The sequence below is a fragment of the Octopus bimaculoides genome, chromosome 2 (assembly GCF_046866305.1).
Source record: "Octopus bimaculoides isolate indiv1 chromosome 2, ASM4686630v1, whole genome shotgun sequence".
Classification (NCBI taxonomy): domain Eukaryota; kingdom Metazoa; phylum Mollusca; class Cephalopoda; order Octopoda; family Octopodidae; genus Octopus; species Octopus bimaculoides.
The window spans coordinates 39,785,710-39,804,795 of record NC_142929.1 but is presented as its reverse complement, the minus strand read 5'-3'; the positions used below and the strand labels follow the sequence as shown (position 1 = coordinate 39,804,795).

The following is a 19,086-nucleotide window of genomic DNA, read 5'->3' as shown; positions in this document are numbered from 1 at the left end:
TCGAATCTCATTGAAACTGAAAAAGACGGCTAATTATAAACAAATTTAATTATTAATTACATATCGCAATTGGTGACCAGTAGTGCTATTGGTTACAGGTTTCTGACGCACCAATCCCTGATTTTGCATTTTAGACAACATTAATGCCAAGGAGTAACTTTAACTCGATGCAGAACGAGTGTTGCAATACTTGCGGCTATGAAGTTCATTGTGCGACCACGTTCGATATCGTTGCAAGGCACATGATCAAGTATCGTATAGCATTGTCTCCAGTTAATCCAAGTCTTCTCAGTGGAATTCAGCAGATGATTACTTCGTAGACGTTTATAGTGCAAGCGAATGTGTGTGTGTGTGCGCGTGCGCGCGCGTCCGTGCATATGTGTATGTGCACGTGTGTATATCAAGCGCCGATGCATGACATCGGGAAAAAAACAAAAAGCCGTTCCACTTTGAATAATGTCTTGCTGTATTTGTTCTAATGAAAGTTGCAGACACTTTCTTGTGATTCCTTTCGTTAGAATTGTGGTAAACCAGTGATTTGCTTGTTGTTGAAATTTTTAACCAACAACATTATTGTTCCCAAGTTGCTATATAAATAAATAAATAAATAAGTAAATAATAACCTTGTTTACGTTACCTAAGACAAATACGCACACAGAAATAGCGCGCGCGTGCACACTATCTATATATATATATATATATATATATATATATATATATATATATATATATATATATATATATATATATATATATATATATATACAGAGAGAGAGAGAGAGAGAGAGAGAGAGAGATGAGCGAACAAACAAGAGAGGGACATTGAGAATGTGAAAGAAAACGAGCGAGAGCAAAGGTAAGAAAGAGCGAGTGAACGAGCGAGAGAGAGATGGATGAAAATAAGAGTGAAACTGTGAGTGTGAGAAAGAGAGAAGGTCTTACATACTTTCAGAAACTAGCGCAATTTGTTGGCTAGCCCGGTTGTCATATAAATAAATACACAACAAGAACGAAGAATAAAAAAGAAAATCTACAGAGCTGTCGCTGACTAAAAATTAGTACTAATCGTTGAAGCTGGACACAATTTAAGAGCTTCGACCTTTCTATATATATAAATGGCTAAGACTAATTAAGGTCAGTAATCGAGACAAGTAACAATTACCTAAACATCTGCTGAGCTAAGAGTTTACTTCATGATCTGTAGTTTGTTTGTTTGTTTTGTTTGTTTTTACCTTACTTTGTATGTATACAAATGCCAACTTTGCACAGCAACAAAATTAAAGCATGAGACTCAAACCTCTTTTCTAACTTGTTCGATTTCCCCTCTTCCTTTCTATAGAAATTATCATAATATTAGTCATTCTGTTCAATTCCTTTTTAAATGAACTATACTCCTCTTTTCTTTTTTTTACTCTCTCTCTATCTTATCCTATATTTTTCCACCTTTGTGTTTTTTTTTTTATATTTCATTTCGATTCTTATTTAGTTAAGCAAATGAAATAACTAAAAGAAAAAACGCTAATTTATAAAGTAGGCTATCAATTTATCGTAAGATTATCGCAGGTCATTTCTTATTCTTGTATATTCATTGTAGCAGAACGATTGAGACTAATTGGTAATTTGTGTCTTTTTTTTTATTATTAGAAAATGGCATTGAAGAAGTCTAGCCAGTTAATGTTGATATCGTAGTCAAAAGCCTTTTTTTTTATTTTATTCATTGTGGAACAATATTGCTAGATGCATTGTGATGAGTTAATGATTGCTGGTATTATTGTGTAGACACTATGACGCACTATCTTTTATAAAGAACGTTCGCAATTTCTTAGAAAACAGATAGATAAATAGATAAGCAGATTGATAGATATTTCCGAATGAATTGCTATCGGTATTCATGCACTAGCTCCAATGAATATTAGTATAACTGATGAAAAAAGTATTTTGAAATATGGATGATGCATACTGTAGACCGGCAGCGTTCACTAATGTTTATTATTTAACATATTAAAACGTTTTCCTTACGGGAGTTAGTAAATGAAGCAGATTAATGATTTTCAAAAATGGAATATTTTAAAAGTTATGTAAGTCTTGATATAAGAGTTGTAATCATTACCTTTTCCTAAAGGTTTGATCATCTAACATAATTCTTTCTTCTATAGGCACAAGATCTGAAATTCAAAGGTGGGTCGACTGTCGATTACACCGACTCCAATGCTCAGCTGATCCTTATTTTATGGACGTCGAAATGAAGAAAGTCAAAGTCGACCTCGGTGAAATATGAACACAGAACGTAAAGGGACATGAAATAGTGCTAAGCATTTTCTCCGACGTGCTAACAATTCGGCCACCATGCCACCATAATGTTATCAAAATAATCCTTTCTACTATAGGCACCAGGCCTGAAATTTTGGGGGAGGGAATTAGTCGATTACGTCAACCCCAGTGTTCCACTGGTATTTATTTAATCGACCCCGAAAGGATGAAAGGCAAAGTCGACCTCGGCGGGATTTGAACTCAGAACGTGAAGATGGACAAGACCCCACTAAGCATTTCGCCCGGCGTGCTAACGATTCTTCCAGCTCGCCGCCTTTATGTTGTCAAAATAATAAAAGAAAGTTTTGAATATGATGATTTTCTGAATGCTGAGATTAAATAGTCGATATCAAAAGCAACAAGAAGGTTAGTGTGATCTTTTTAGTCGACATAGAATTGCCTGTGTGATTTTCAGGACTGCCTCACGCCAGATCAGGCTTGAAAAAATCCACACAAAAAAAAAGAAAAAATGAATATAAAATAAAATGAATGTATTTGCATTATTCAGAGTAACGTTGCAGCATTTATTGGTGCTCGTTACTTTATTATTATAATAATAATAATAATAATAATAATAATAATAATAATTATTATTATTATTATTATTATTATTATTATTATTATTATTATTATTATTATTATTATTATTATTATTATTATTATTATTATTATTATTATTATTATTATTATTATTATTATTATTATTATTATATCGTTCAAGCCAGTCATTAAATTCAAGGTTTTGCAGTAATTCTTTCTTGTATAACTGCTCATACAATTTCATTTGATTATTGAGAGCTTGCATGACGACTGGAAAAATGCAATATATACGTTACAATACACGACAGACACCAACATCGGACGGCAGATTTGTTTGGTACAAAGGCCGAATGTAGTACAACTCTATGTCCTCTCTCTCTCTCTCTTTCTCTCTCTTTTTCGAACACACATGCGCACACACATACACACCCATACACACTCACATACAGACACGCACACATTCACGGGTGTGTCTGTGACGTAAAAAATAATGGCTTAAGGAAATTATGTTTTGTTAAGTACTCTTCATTATTAGATTATTTTTGTAATGATTGTCATTTAAATATTCACACTTCTAAAGGAGATCATTGGCTACATGAACTAATTGTCCTTAAAGATACAGACAAATAGACATTTTCAACTAAACATACCATTATTTCCTTTGCTAATATGTACTTCAAAATCTTTGCAAGAAAATGAGTGACTAACGGCATATGATATTGATACTTGGCTTACGTCCTTGTCATTGGTTGTACGAACACATTTCCTATGAAACAACTATGTTTGATTGATGAGAGATTTTCACTTGATGATGACACTATTTTGTTAACTAATATACACTTAGAAAGATAGAGAATTAGATAATTAAAAACATCGATATCAAACATTTTGGTGTGTATTTCTATTCATCTTTTTCTTCTCTGTTTAAACCTAGCTCTCATTTTCACTTTCCTAATGCTTCACTCTCTCTCTCTCTCGCTCTCTCTCTTCTCCCCCCCTCTCTCTTTCTCTGACTCACTTTTTCTCGTTACAATGGACTCCAGACCTTTTCATTCCTATTCTGGTAATGTTATATTCAAAATATACGAAGCGAAAATAAATATAATCACACATAGTAAATTATCATATATATATATATATATCTATATATATATATATATATATATATATATATATATATATATATATATATATATATATATATATATATATATATATATATATATATTCTTTTATCCTTTTACTTGCTTCAGTCATTTGACTGCGGCCATGCTGGAGCACAACCTTTAGTTGAACAAATCGACCCCAGGATTTATTCTTTGGAAGCCTAGTACTTATTCTATCCCTTTCTTTTAGCCGAACTACTTTGTCAAGTGATGGTGGAGTGGCAAACACAGACACAAAAAACAAATACATACATACATATATATACGACGGGCTTCTTTCACTTCCCTCTACCAAGTCCACTTGCAAATCTTTGGTCGGTCCGAGGATATAGTAGAAGACACTTGCCCAAGTTGGCCATATATATATGCGTGTGTGTGTGGCGCATGCATACGTTTGTGTGCGTGTGTGTGTGTGTGTGTGTGTGTGTGTGTGTCTGCGTGTGTGTCTGTGTGTGTGTGTGTGTGTGTGTGTGTGAGTGAGAGAGACAGAGAGAGAGAGAGAGAAACAGACAGACAGACAGTTATATAAGTTATATTCAAGAATTATTTAGTTGAGTATAAAAAAATCAAAATTATGAACTATATTTTTCAGAAGATAAATCCAGAAATTCTGATAGTTACAAACCCAAATTTGATGAAGAACCCAGCATTTAGCAGTCCTGAGTTGAAAAGATTTTAAAACACTTAGAAATATTTTTAAAGTATTAAACAAGACAGAGATTAAAGTAACAGCAAATAACTACAAGGATTTCATTTATCTTGATTTGCCCTTTTATTATTATTATTATTATTATTGTCATTATTATTATTATTATTATTATTATTATTATTATTATTATTATTATTACTTTTTTATTTAGTTTTTTTACTTGTTGTTGTTGGCAATGCATAAAACACGTGTAACAATAACATGGAGTATCGTCCATGATTTTGCTAAAGGCATTTGCAATTAAAGTAATAAATCATGTAGGAAATAATACCGCGCGTTCAGATAGCTAAGATCTTATCTATACTTTTACATGTATATATAAAGGCTAGTTTCTCCATTTTACAGAGCTGTATCACTTTTATCGTCCGGCCACAAGTCTAGCGTTCTACCCATAAACCGATAAGAAATCTGGTATAATGCATATATTTCTCAACAGCTGAAAAGATATTTGAACTTAGAATAAACTAAGAATGTGAACTTTTTACTTGCAATAATTGAATGTGATAATGATGGATATACAGCTCTCAAACTAAATTCATTTTCTAAAAACTGAAGATATGAAAAGTATTGAAATTATACTGAGATTATGTATTTTGCTCATCATTTAGTTTTTTATTCAATACAAGAGAAGGTTATTCTTGTGACCAGGGACCAAAAAGCGTATTCTTCTTATAGATAGTTGTAAAGATATTTGAGTCACTACAGGCAGTTTGTTAACGAATAGATTAACGTTAATTGTTACACTGCCATATATTATTATACAATGATGGACGTGAAATCTGTTTGCATCAGAAATATAGGTTAATATCTTAATATGAACTACTGATGAGTATTGGTATAATATAGGGCGTAATAAACCTGAAAACTTAAGACAGATTAATGTGATTCTACCAAGTAATATAGTAAAGAGACGACTGAATGCTCTCGTAAGATATGATTTCGACATAACATAATTAGCAAGTTAGTAACTACGTCTTTGCGAACTACCTTAGTATGATGAATTTGCAGGGTGACGGTGGACAGAAGAAGACTGAAGTGTTTAATCTAGGAATAAGTAGATACCAGAACACCTATTGCTACAAAAATACCAAGAGTTCAACAGCAATTTACAAGTTTAGTAAATATTACCGAATTGTATATAAAATGAATAACAAGAAAAACTACTGCGCAACACAATATCAACCAGAATCACAATATAGCTAGTTCAACTGAAATTAATACATAGTATTTACAGTCGTAATGTTATCAAAAGTCACAATAAAAGATCAATGACAACAACAGATAACAGTTCCTAACCAATGCATAAATACTTCATTCGAGGAAAACTGATCCTGTTTCGCATAACTTGAAATCACACAGAAAAGATTCCATTGTATTTTCGCTCTAAATAAGAGCATATACTATTTACAAACGTCAACACTACATCCTGCGAAGAATTTTCAATAATAGAAAAGGATGACGTTACACGAAATGGGTTAAAAGATGAGAATCATTTAAATATATTCCGGAAGGAAAGAAACGTTCAGCAGAAATCAACAACAACAGTGATAAAACTAACAACATTTTGGTTTTTTTTACACAGGGAATCATGAAGTGAATGGAGACTAAATATAATAAATAATCAAAGATATAATCGTGTAGTGGTAGGAAAGGAAAATTTGAAGTTCCTTTGAGACCACATGTGCAGATAAACAGTTGTAAAGGCTAACACCGGCTGTAAACAGGGAAGAGGAACACTTAGAGCCCAATCATTACTCATAAATAAACTATATACAGATGTAGGAGCCGATGTCTGAAAAGTCGATCTACCCACAATATTTTTCAGCTTGTGTGTATGCGAGTATGACTTGAGTCTATCAAATCTGTGAAAATATTTGAAGATTTAACATACTCCATCGCATTTTGTGAGACGTCTTTCCTCAACTGATCTTTGTGACTAAATTTCTAGATTAATTACGCGATTATTCATTAAACACCATTTTTCATTTCTCTGTTTAGTTCAGATCATTTTTCTATTTTATTTATTTGTGTGTGTATGTATGTGTGTGTATGTGTGTGTGTGCGCGCATGCATGTGCGTGCGTGTGCGTGTGTGTGGACGTGGGTGCGAGCGAAACCTGTGCAATAAGCGCGTTTCTCATTATTTGTATACTCATGTAATTATTAGGTTATTATACCAGATTCTTACAGAAAATAGAACAAGAGCACTGAATCTATACATGGTTTTCACAAACTTTAGCCCTCAGTTTTTCGCCCCTTCTAAGTCCCGATTGTCCTGCACTGAAAAGAAAGCAGCAGTCAAAGTGTAGTGCTTCAAAACCACAACACAACAGCAGGTTTTACAAATCACAGCATCTTCATCATAGCATCTTCAAATAACAGATTATCATCTATAGATATACATTTACAAATTTGCGGAAAAAAAAATGATTTCTTTTAAATGAATAAACGAGGAACGTTCTACGTGGTCGCTCAACCTGTAAGAAATAGCACCCAAATATCACTCTGATTCCATTCTCATGTCACACCGTCTGAAAGAAAGTCATATTATAGTTACGGTAACCCTGTGTTTGAATAATAAAAGAAATGGTCAAGAATGGAATGTCATTGATTATATGCTCGCTTAGCTAGATCTGGCCTAGAACTAAACAGTAGCTTCTCTATTAAATGTTAAATTGATTTTCTTAGATTGTCATTGTTACCAATGTAATTTCATCACACACATTCACGTTACAACCATGCAAACACACAGTCTAAATGTTAATCGTTGTTAATCATTAGGAACCAACCTGTCGCAAATTTCACTGTGCATGTGTTCTTTTGTATTGAAGTCCAACACCTTGATGAACGTAAGAGATCCATTGTAATTAGAGTTATCAGCGTGTGTACACATCTGAAATTAAAAACAAAATAGAAATACAATGCTGAGTGTATGTGTGCGTATGTGTGTGCATGTATGTATATATATATATATATATATAAACAATATATTAGTATATGCATATATATGTACATGTATGTATATACGTTCATCTACATGTACATATAGATACATAACTGGGTACATGACGTGGCAAAAGAACAAGGACAAAATGGTAAACAAGGTGCAACAAACAAGCAGGCCACATATTTTGTGTCAGAATAATAGCAAATGCGAAATATCCTGGAGCATGTTGATAATCATGGTATTCATATTTGTATTTAATACTTTATATTAGCAAACACTAATAGAAAATATACACAAGAGCATGCATTATGATATGGTAAGAATGCAAAATTAGCTAACTTTGGGTTCTTCGGCAGGACATACATCTCGTCAAGGCCAGGATTCAGCATTAGATAGGTTTCGCAGGCCGAGACAAATTCTATAGGAGAACAGAATTTTCCCACGCGACATCTTTCCATTCTCTACTCTATCGATGTTGTCCAAGGGTAGTGAAAGAGCCGCCAGAAGTATCAGAAGGATGCCGAAGCCAACTTTCAAATACCTTACAGATAACAGCTCCTGATGTGGAATCCATCAAATCGATCCCATTACTTGAACTTTCACATGTGATGGTAACTTTCTGTAACTTTCACATGTGATGGTATTTTTTTTTTGCCGAAGTTGACTTTGCCTTTCGTCCTTCCGGAGTCAATAAAATAAGTACTAGCCGAGCACTTGGGCCGATGTAATCGACTTAGACCCTCCCTCGAAATTGCTGGCCTTATGCCAAAATTTGAAACCGATATTACAGATGGTATATACAATATTCCATTGAATATATTCTTTTCTATTCTAGGTACAAGGCCTGAAATTTTGGGGAAGGAGGCCAGTCGATTAGATCAACCTCAGTACGTAACTGGTACTTAATTTATCGATCCCGGTGGAATTTGAACACAGAACGTAACAACAGACCGCTAAGTATTTCGCCCGACGTGCTAACGTTTCTGCCAGCTCGCCGCCTTATTCCAGTGAATATATTATAATGATTTTGCGAAAGACAAGTGCAGAATTTTATTCTATTATTCTATGTGTTGGAAAAGGTTGACACCTCTGTGTGCACGTATGCGAGTATATGTATATATGTATGAATGCATGCATGTATATACGTATAACTAACTTCTCTCTCCCACTCTTTATGTCTGTCTGCGTGTCTGTCTATATATATTTATGCGAGCGCGCGTGTATGTGCATGATATATATACACACACACACACACAGGCACATACATATACATCTCTTACATTACAGTTGCTCTAAAACATCATTACACGGAAAAGGCAGGATTTTTATTTTTATTTTTAGATCATAACAAAAATATATTTAAATACTTCAACGAGAATTTCAGAAGCGCGATATATTCATGTGTTAATAAGACGCTCTCACACACATACACACACATGTAAACTCATACATGCACATACGCACACATGCATATGTACATATACATCGATATGCATATGCATATATATGCATATATATGCATATATGGAGATATATACGTATATATATATGGATATATATGCACATATACATGCATATATATTTGCTCATTTATGTATGTTTGTTGTGTGTGTGTACGCGCTCGTGTGTGAGATCCACTGAAGAGTGCTAAACAATGCCTCAGGCTGATGTTAGTCAAGGTCAATTCCATGTTTTGATTACGGTAACTATATTATCTCTATTGAGGCATTCATGTAAACTTAAGTGAATTGAATATTTTAATGCTTTTTTCTTATTTTTTTTCTTATTTAATAAGCCAATTGTAAATGTTCTGTCTTGATTACTGTAATCAACTGAAAGCAGTTCCAGCGGGCTTCTTACAGCAGTGAGTAGATTTAAGACACAGAGAGCTTTTGTTAGCAGAATCCAAGTGGAAAGAAAACTCAATAGTTATATTATATAAATTGGAATAAAAATACAAACAGATAATAAAGCACACATAGTCGGTGCCTTATATGAAAGTTCTGACAGGTTTTATAGTTATTTCGTGATGTAAACCGTTTATCGAGACAAAATTTCTATTCCATTGAATCACATTTTTCATACGGGATAATCGCATTCATTGATATTTTTTGTAGTTTTTAAATCTAACGACCCAACAAATATGTTTTAAAAATTGCAATTTTCATGACAATCAGTTATTAAAATAATTCCTTTCTTTAAGGTTGCAAAAGCAACGAAAATTTTGGAAAAGAAAACATGTAAATGATAAATGAGTGGAAACTGAACTGGTAAGTGTGTTAGTTATTAAGGCAGTATGACTCTCCCCATACATAAATATTAAGCTTGTATTTTCTGCGAGATCTAAACATTTGTGGGATAGAACTACTAGTTTTCTAAGATTCAGGTTTTAAATAATTTTATTTTAATATCTTGCTGTAACTGATATACGTAGCTAATTCTAATGCTTAATACAGTCTTGATGTAAAGATGTTACTAACCTGTCTCGCATGCAACATATTGGAGTAAATAAATATAATATGGAGCGTGAGAGTATTGTGATATATTTTGGTTACGGTCACACGATTTGTGGATTATGTACTTCATTGAGGTTCAATATTTTTGTTTAGGGAAGAGCACAATTATTACTAATTTAATATCTGCGCTTCCTTATGTAGGGGAGATGTGGGTTTATTGAATTTAGGGATGTTTTTTTCTGTGGATAATGCTATTTTAAGACGATTTATATTGTTTTCATTATTTGTTTGTTTTTTTTTCGTGAAGAAGACATTTTATTTCCCGTTGCTCCAGTTCACTCAGCTGTAGAAATTAGTTCCGTCATCATTGGTGCCAAATTGTATCGGCCTTTAATTTTCCTTTGGACAACATCGGTAGCGTGGAGAGGGGAGAATGATATGCATAGGTGATTGCTTGTCTTCTATTAACTTTGCCTGGACATGTGCATTAGAGAACTTCTTACATGCACTTCCATGATCATTCATGACCAAAGGAGGTCTTTACCCATTACCTTGGTTGTTCATAAATATTCTTATATCTCTAACTAAATATTCTTATATCTCTGACTAAATAAGAATAATCCACCATCATTACCTTTGAGTTAATGCAACACTAAATGAGAGAGTGAACCATTGTGGTTTTCAGCTTTTTATTTTGTGTAAAATTACTATTTATTATAAGCCATTTATATTAAGTGATCTGATTTTCTTCAAATTTGTAGATGTTTAGCTTCAGGTCAACCATAATTAGACAGGCATTTGAACAAAAGTATTCCAACCATTGATACCCCATCTTTTGAATATTGTATCGTCCTTTTTGTATGACGAGAGTGTGATTTAATAGATGTTTGATTGTTATATCTCGCGGTTGAATGAATACCTCTGGTACACTCTCACATGTTCTAAACATCAGAGGCCTTGATATCAATGCAGTCATCTGGGTTCTTGAATTTCATTTAGAAGATAAGATTAATACAAGGAATTAACGCAAGCAATATGAATAATACAAGAAATTGTTATATAAGAATCAAAGTTTGGTACATTTAGAAAGTTTATGAAGTGTATTTATGGTGTCTAATCAGATATAGCAGGATTAAAAACAACTCGATTTACAGATGGTCAAATTACATTTTAAGTTTCGCACCTGATGCTATCTGTAATAGATTATAACAAAGAGGGTCCGTTGCCAAGTGAGCCACATGATTTGAATGTGATGACAGTCTTCCCAGTATAGTACACTTAAACCGTTACAGAAATGCACAACATACGTGCATCTGTCTCCCTCTTTCTCTCTCTCTCTCTCTCACATACACACACAATCTCTCTCTCTCTCTCTCTCTCTCTCTCTCTCTCTCTCTCTCACATACACACAATCTCTCTCTCTCTCTTTCTCTCTCTCTCTCTCTCTCTCTCTCTCTCTCTCTCGTGAGCGTGCCATAATCAAGTTAATAAACAACAAATAAGGAAACAATTTTGTTAATCCTCAAAGAAGATTTAAGGGATCTTTTTTGTTTGGCTGCCACTCCAATTGACTTCATATTTGATATAATGACGCAGCTTTGTAATGTTAATTACTGATTTGAAATTCGTTTTCACCATAAATCAATAAATAAAAAGTTAATAGTTTTTAAAGTTTGCAAATTTTGGCTAATTTTAGCCAATCGCAAACCACAGACATATAGGCGCCTATTTCCATAGCAACGAGCCAAGTTGTTACCAGGCTGCTTACACCTCTGTTGCTTGTCCTGTCCTGTCCACCACTTAGTAATTTTTCGCTTAGTAAATGCTTAAAACACATGAGGTATGAGGTGGTCGTGAGATGTGCTAAAAATAACAAGTAAATAGGCCTTAAATCACGCACTAGCTTTCTTTTTTGCATAATCGTATGAATTCCCGTGTGTAGAATACAAATTTGTAAAACTTTTCTGAAAATTTCAAAAAATAAAAAAAGTTATGAGGGGTTATATGGCGTGCGTAACACAGAATTCCGCTAACATTTCATTTGTTTATAGTTTAATATTAAAATACACAATGTTCACAATACGTACAGTCACGCATAAAATGACAGCTTCCAAATCCTATTTTCAGACTGGATAAAAATTATCGAGCTTTAAACCTCTGTAACTTTTTTTTAAACCTGAAATGAGTGAATTAGGCCCTGAGATTCAGCATGGAAAATTACATCAATACACCAAATTTGAAAATTTTCATTTAGTTTTAAAATTTTAAAAAGTGCAGCCAAACAGAAAAGATCCGATTTTTATATCTGAAATGTCAGGAACTCTTCTTCCAAAAAATACGATTTAAAAAAAGAAAAAAATAAAGATTTTACACTTAAGAAATACATTTTTTCTCGAGCATACTACGACTTGACCTATAGATTATATTATGGACGAAGAAATATTTTCCTTAATCGCTAGAGAAGATTGTTCTCCGAAATATCAGAAAGGCTTGTTTCAACAGAAACGAACTTAAGGAACTCCTCACTGAACAAAGAAATTCAATTTTTTCACTGAATTATACTATCAGCTATCTTTTTATCTCTTTATGTGCAAATTCCTACACGGAAAAGGACGACTTTAAGTCTTTAAGAATCAATAACTAATGTTCAAATGTCCTCCTGGCGACACTAATATAACCACTGTATATTTTCCCTTGTACAAGTATGATTCCCTCCCTTGTAGTACATACAACCCAGTCCTCCAGAATGAAGAGTTGCTTAAGATTTTGCCGTCACCTGAGCCTAATCATGGGAGTCACTGCTTTTGTTCACTAATAAACACAATCTAAAATTTTAAGGGTTGATAATTGCTTCTAAATTTATGGAAAGAGTTTTGACGAGAAGTAGTTAACCGAAACCATCGACCTCAGTACTTAACTGGTACTTTATTTTACTGGCCCCAGAAAGGCTGAAAGACGAATTGACCCCAGGGGAAATTGAAATCAGAATGCATAGAGCTGAAACAATTATTGCAGAGTATTTTATATGATGCTGAAATGATACTGCATATGCATCTCACACTTTTGGAATAACAAACATTATATGTATTCATTTCAATTCCAAGCAGCGAATTCAGTGCCTATTCAATATATATATAAACATCGTTTAAGATTTAAGTACATTCACAAGCATAGCATAAGAGGGGGAAAATGTAGACAGGAACACCTACAGGAATAGAACCACGTAACAGTCTAAATTCTTTTTGAATACCAATAGCGTTATACCAAAGCGATCCACCTTCTCCTTCTAACGAGTTTACATAGGAACCATTTAATACGAAAGAGCATGAGTGGACCAACTACTGTTGTTACCTTCATTCGTATCACACAATTTTCATTAGTGCATTTGATCGCCGCAACACCTAGCGGAGAAGTCATCCACTTACTGTCAGCCCAATCTAATATTACTCTTAGTACTTCCATGCTGAGTGAATTAGTCCCAAGATATAAATGTAACATAATATAAATGTTTAAAATTAGATGCACCAGCAAATGCGTTTTCTTCGGTGTGTGGATGCGTGTGCGTATGTGTGTTGCCGCACGTTCCTATTTATATATGCATGAATGAATAAGACAACGATAGAAATTGTCTTTACAAAAATTATATCCCGATATTCGTATTCAAAATTCAAACTATTATACAGTTCACCTTTGATTCCACGTGGAATATACGTCATTAATTTCGGAATCATATCAAATACTGAGCTTCTACTGATATAAACCTGATGATTTGTGCGGAATTTCTTTTTTCACATGTATTTATTCTTTTATTCTTTTATTTGCTTCAGACTGTGGCCATGCTGGAGCACCGCCTTTAGTCGAACAAATCGACCCCAGTACTTATTCTTTGTAAGCCTAGTACTTAGTGCATCGGCCACTTTTTGCCGAACCGCTAGGTTACGGGCACGGAAACACACCAGCATCAGTTGTCAAGCGATGGTGGAGACACAAACACACACACACACACATATATATATATATATATATATATATATATATATATATATATATATACATATACGATGGGCTTCTTTCAGTTTCCGTCTACCAAATGCACTCACAAAGCTTTGATCGGCCTGAAGCTATAGTCAAAGACACATGCTCAAGGTGCCACACATTGGGACTGAACTTGGAACAATGTCGTTGGTAAGCCAGCTGCTTACCACACAGCTACTCCTGTACTGACTATCGTTTGTTAAACGTCAGTCCTACTCTCAGTGAAAGTCACCTCATCTTTTTATGCCGGATAAGAAAAGCGTTTCTACATGTCGCTGAAACCGCTACATCTGCCTATTTTCCCTCAAATTACACTCCACCATCTCTAGAAAAGAATGGTGCATTGCATTTTGTAGCCTTCGATATATTATACACGGACGCAAAAGATGAAATTGATCTCAGTGATAAGACTCCTAACCATAAATTTACCTTTTCAGTGTTAAATTCAGCGATAAGTTCACTCATGTCTTTTGCTTCTTGTTTGAGATTCCATTTGTTTAGGGAGAAAGTTTCACATTTGAAAGATTACATAATGATTTGGAATTCCTTTCATATGAATTTTTTAAATATGTCATTTGTGAAGGAGAATTTTTAAATAAATTCGTACCGATTTGCTAGCACAAATCCGCATGTTACGCAAAGAGGTTCTACCATAGATAGATTCTATATTTCTTGTTCGTAAACAATGTTGAAAGCAGATCAGATTCGGGAGAAACGATAATAGAAATTCTTAGTTATAATAATGCAAGTGATAATTATAATTATGTAGCTTAAAAGGTTAAATACCTGAAGTCAAACAAATTGACTTTCAGTTTCGTTATATCGTTTGACGGAGGCCGGGGGTTATGAACCGTGTCGTATCAAATTGTGTTGCTCTGTTTAATGAAACTAATCTTGATTTCGTTTCCTTGTATTACCATATTACCTTTTGAGTATAATATTTCATTTCCTTTGTAATAATATAATTTAAAATTGAACGAACGATATTAGCATTAGTATTGTTTTGATGCATTCAGATATTGTGGAAGAGGAGATAGATGACGACGATGAGATGATGAGGAGAATTAAGGTGGCGGCGGTGGTGGGAATTTGTTTTTGGAACATTTATAAATATTATTTCATATTATTTCATTTTAAGTAACCCTCAAGACATCGCGATTGTTTCCTATTTTCTCTGGCTATTTACAATATTTAGAGTGTAAACTGAGACACAACTAAACGCAAGTGCGTATCTAAATGTGTGGGTAGAGACATGTAGCTATGAATACATTGGTGTGAATATTTGCGTGTACGAGGAAATATTCTTTCTTTCAACAAACCACCGTAACACTAAAAAGGAGCAACTTTTCTTGAGATGTTTTTAAAGAATTTCAGTAATTTAGAACAGATTACCATTAAGGCAATAAAATTGCTTTATATATATTTTCTAAGACGCAATTTATATTAGATGTTGTGTATAATATATAAAAGCACATCTTAATTAATGGCTATTATTGAACAATGCCTCTTTTGTTATGTGTATTATTGTAGGTACAATGTACACATGATCTACATGTAAAACTTTGTTCATACACGCGCGCAAGCACTCACCATGTGTATATAAACGTAAATGAATGAATGAATGAATGAATGAATGAATGAATGAATGCATATGTATGTTTAATGACATGATAAATGGAGAGGTGACGACATCCGTAACGGACGAATCCAGATCGGTGTGACTGTTATTCTTCAGAGAGCAGGAGCACGGCAGTCGCTCCCTGGGTCGTCCGAAGAGGTGGTGCAAAAACAACCACCGGGCAATATTCACGTCGATAAAACTACCCCGCCTCTCTCTCTCTCTCCAAACACACATACATACATACACACACACACACACACACACACACACACACACATTCATATATATATATATGTGTGTGTGTGTATTAACCAACTGGTGATGTATTTGCACGATGTCAATAGCTAAATATTACTAAGTTTATGTTGAGACATTTAATTCTAGTTCAACTGGATATATGCACTGGAAAATCTTCAAGCACTAGCAAAATAACTATTTCCAATAATCTCGCTGCGAAAGAAAGTATTGGAAAAACATGAAATAACAAGCCCTTGGGAAATTGATATAGATATTGATATAGATGAAAAAACAACATGGCTGTGAACCGGCCAAACATTGTCATCAAAGGCAAACACGTATGTAATGAACTTTAAATCAGTGTTTCTTCAACTGACGTATCCTATTCAATAAAAAGATATCAGGGAAAACTTGTTTATCCCCATCATTTTCCGTAAATAAAGTATCAACGAAAAGAGAATAGTATTGGTTTTCACTTCATTGTAACCAAAACCCCCAGCCCACACACGTCACCGTGGTATTAATGATATGCGACAATTTTTTTTTTTTAATTTAAGACTTTACCCGTCCTGTGTATCACGTGCGACAGATTGGAAATATTTCCCTGGCGCCTATGTGCCGTATATGATAACATTTTTTTTTTTTTTTTTTCAACAATCAGGGTAACTCGAGACTTAGAATATGAAAACTTTATATTACTCTGAACATATGAAACAAAGGTCAAATAAGAGTCTGGAAACAAGTATGTACCTTTAGGAGAAGCTTATGAAAATAGTTTGGACAGGCAAAGGGTCAAAGCTATCCTAATTTCATTAAACATGACAATTTGTCCATCCCCTTTTCAAACTTGGCAGGCTTTCAATCTGCCCGTCCTATTTTCATATATTGCAAGCTTCCTCCATACGAAACACTACATAATTAATATGAGTATTGTTCAGAAAAAAATCAGTGATATTTAGGAGGTTCAGAATCTATGAAAAACATAAATAGGAGGGATATAAATCGTGAATTGTGTCTATATTAAGTTGGTTAAGGATGCGAAGACATACTTGCCTAAAACAGTATAAGCTTTTCTGGGTAATCTACTATTAATTACTGAAGACTTGCTTACTGTGGACTACACTAATATACAGGTGGATATCTCCGTATGTTAATGGTGTGCATGGCTATGCATTCAGGTAATTGGGTGCCGGAACAAATACACACACGCGCGCGCACACACATACGCACACACATGGGAATATATATATATGTGTGTGTCTGTGTGTCTGTGTGTATGTATGTATGTGTGTGTGATATGTGTAGGCGCAGGAGTGGTTGTGTGGTAAGTTGCTTCCTTACAAACCACATGGTTCCAAGTTCAGTTCCACTGCGTGGCACCTTGCGCAAGTATCTTCTGCTATAACCTCGGGCCGATCAAAGCCTTGTGAGTTGATTTGGTATACGGAAAGTGAAAGAATACCGTCATATATATATATATATATATATATATATATATATATATATATATATATATATATATATTTGCATGCGTGTATATATGTTTGTGTGTCTGTGTTCCCCTCCACTCAGCATCGCTTGACAACCGTTTACGCCCTCGTAACTTACTGGTTCGGCAAAAGTGACCGATAGAATAAGTACTAGGCTTACAAAGAATAAGACCAGGGGTCGATTTGCTCGACTAAAACGCTGTGCTCCAGCATGACCGCAGGCAAATTATTGAAATATGTAAAAGAAAACAAGAATAAGAGAATATATGTATATAGGAAACTCTACTCCGTTGGTATCTGATCACAAAATATAAAGAGGCATAATTAAAATTACAAGACATCTTGTTTGGCACCCTAATGATTTTGCCACCCATCGCCCTTTATTATATAAATAATGTCGATGACAACGGTCATGATCACTTCATGATCATCATCATGGTTGTGATCATGATCATGATCATAAGAAAAATTATTAAATGAGACTGGATACAGAATATAATGTTATAAGATGGCAATAGTCCATGTGCCCTACGTAGATGACCTAAAGTTGTCTGTTGATGTAAACAAACAGAAAACCTGTAACATAAAACACGGATTCAGTAAAGAGAGCTAGATGCAATTCGATTCAGAAAAGTTGGCCAATGCAACTTTGAAGAGAAGAATTAATTATACTCTCCAATATATTAGATAAAGAAACAGAGAGATAATTAGAACAATCCATCTTTAAAATACATAAAAATTAATTAACTAAAGCTAGGACAACCCGCACAAATGCAAGAGAATGGTAGGTAGCAATATTTTAGATGCATTAATTGAATACTTAAAACATTGCTACATAAAAATATGGTTGAACATATCAATATTTCATGTGTTCTAGCAGTATGCTGTTAAAATATTCTCCTAATATAGTCTAAGTGAATAAGTAAGACTAAGCATGACAAATAAGAAAAAAATAATTGCATTTAGAATACAACACGAAGACGAAAGGAAGATTATATTTATCAGGAATATAGAGATGTAGAAATATTCTGTAAGTTGAAGACAAACAGTACCATGGCGAACAAATAAACTGTCATTCTATGGAAATATACAGTAAGGAAGCAAAGAAAACAAATACTAACATGAACAAAACAGAACTGTTTCCCATTTTAAGAGAAGTCAAAATTACAAAATTAGGAATCTTGTAACATAAAGCTATGAGAAAGATGTACTAATAACATTAACTATTTTTAAAGTACTGAACTGAAAATGTGATTACAAAATGTAATAATACATTGGTGAGAAAACTTATATTTTGCCCATACTCGACAATACTGGTGGAGTAAGGTGCTTTCTTTTACATGAACAATGCTAATTTTTTCAGTATGATACTTATTTTATCTGGCTCTTTTTGTCGAATTGTTAAGTTACGGGGTTGTAAACCAACCTCGGTTGTCAAGTGGCGAAGGAAAATAAAGGCACAAGTGCACACACACATACACACACACACACACACGTATACATATACACACACGTATGCACACATAAACACACACATATATATGGCGAGCTTCCACACGTTTTCCATCTACCAAAT

General features: G+C 33.9%; 1 protein-coding gene across 12 annotated transcripts in view; it reads right to left on the bottom strand.

Moving 5' to 3' along the window:
* LOC106879951 (innexin unc-9) overlaps window positions 1-19,086 on the bottom strand; it is a 200,411-nt gene that overhangs the window by 91,974 nt on the left and 89,351 nt on the right. For 11 of the 12 annotated variants that reach the window (XR_016238748.1, XR_016238746.1, XR_001410684.3 and 8 more), the window contains one exon: window positions 7,514-7,617. Coding sequence is in view for 3 of the 12 variants with exons in the window: in XM_014929711.3 (XP_014785197.1) it covers window positions 7,514-7,617 (104 nt within the window). In the remaining 9 variants the exon portion in view is untranslated. Of the gene's footprint in view, window positions 1-7,513; window positions 7,618-12,214; window positions 12,307-19,086 lie in introns of those variants that run through there. The other variant, XM_089343906.1, reaches the window with a different exon arrangement.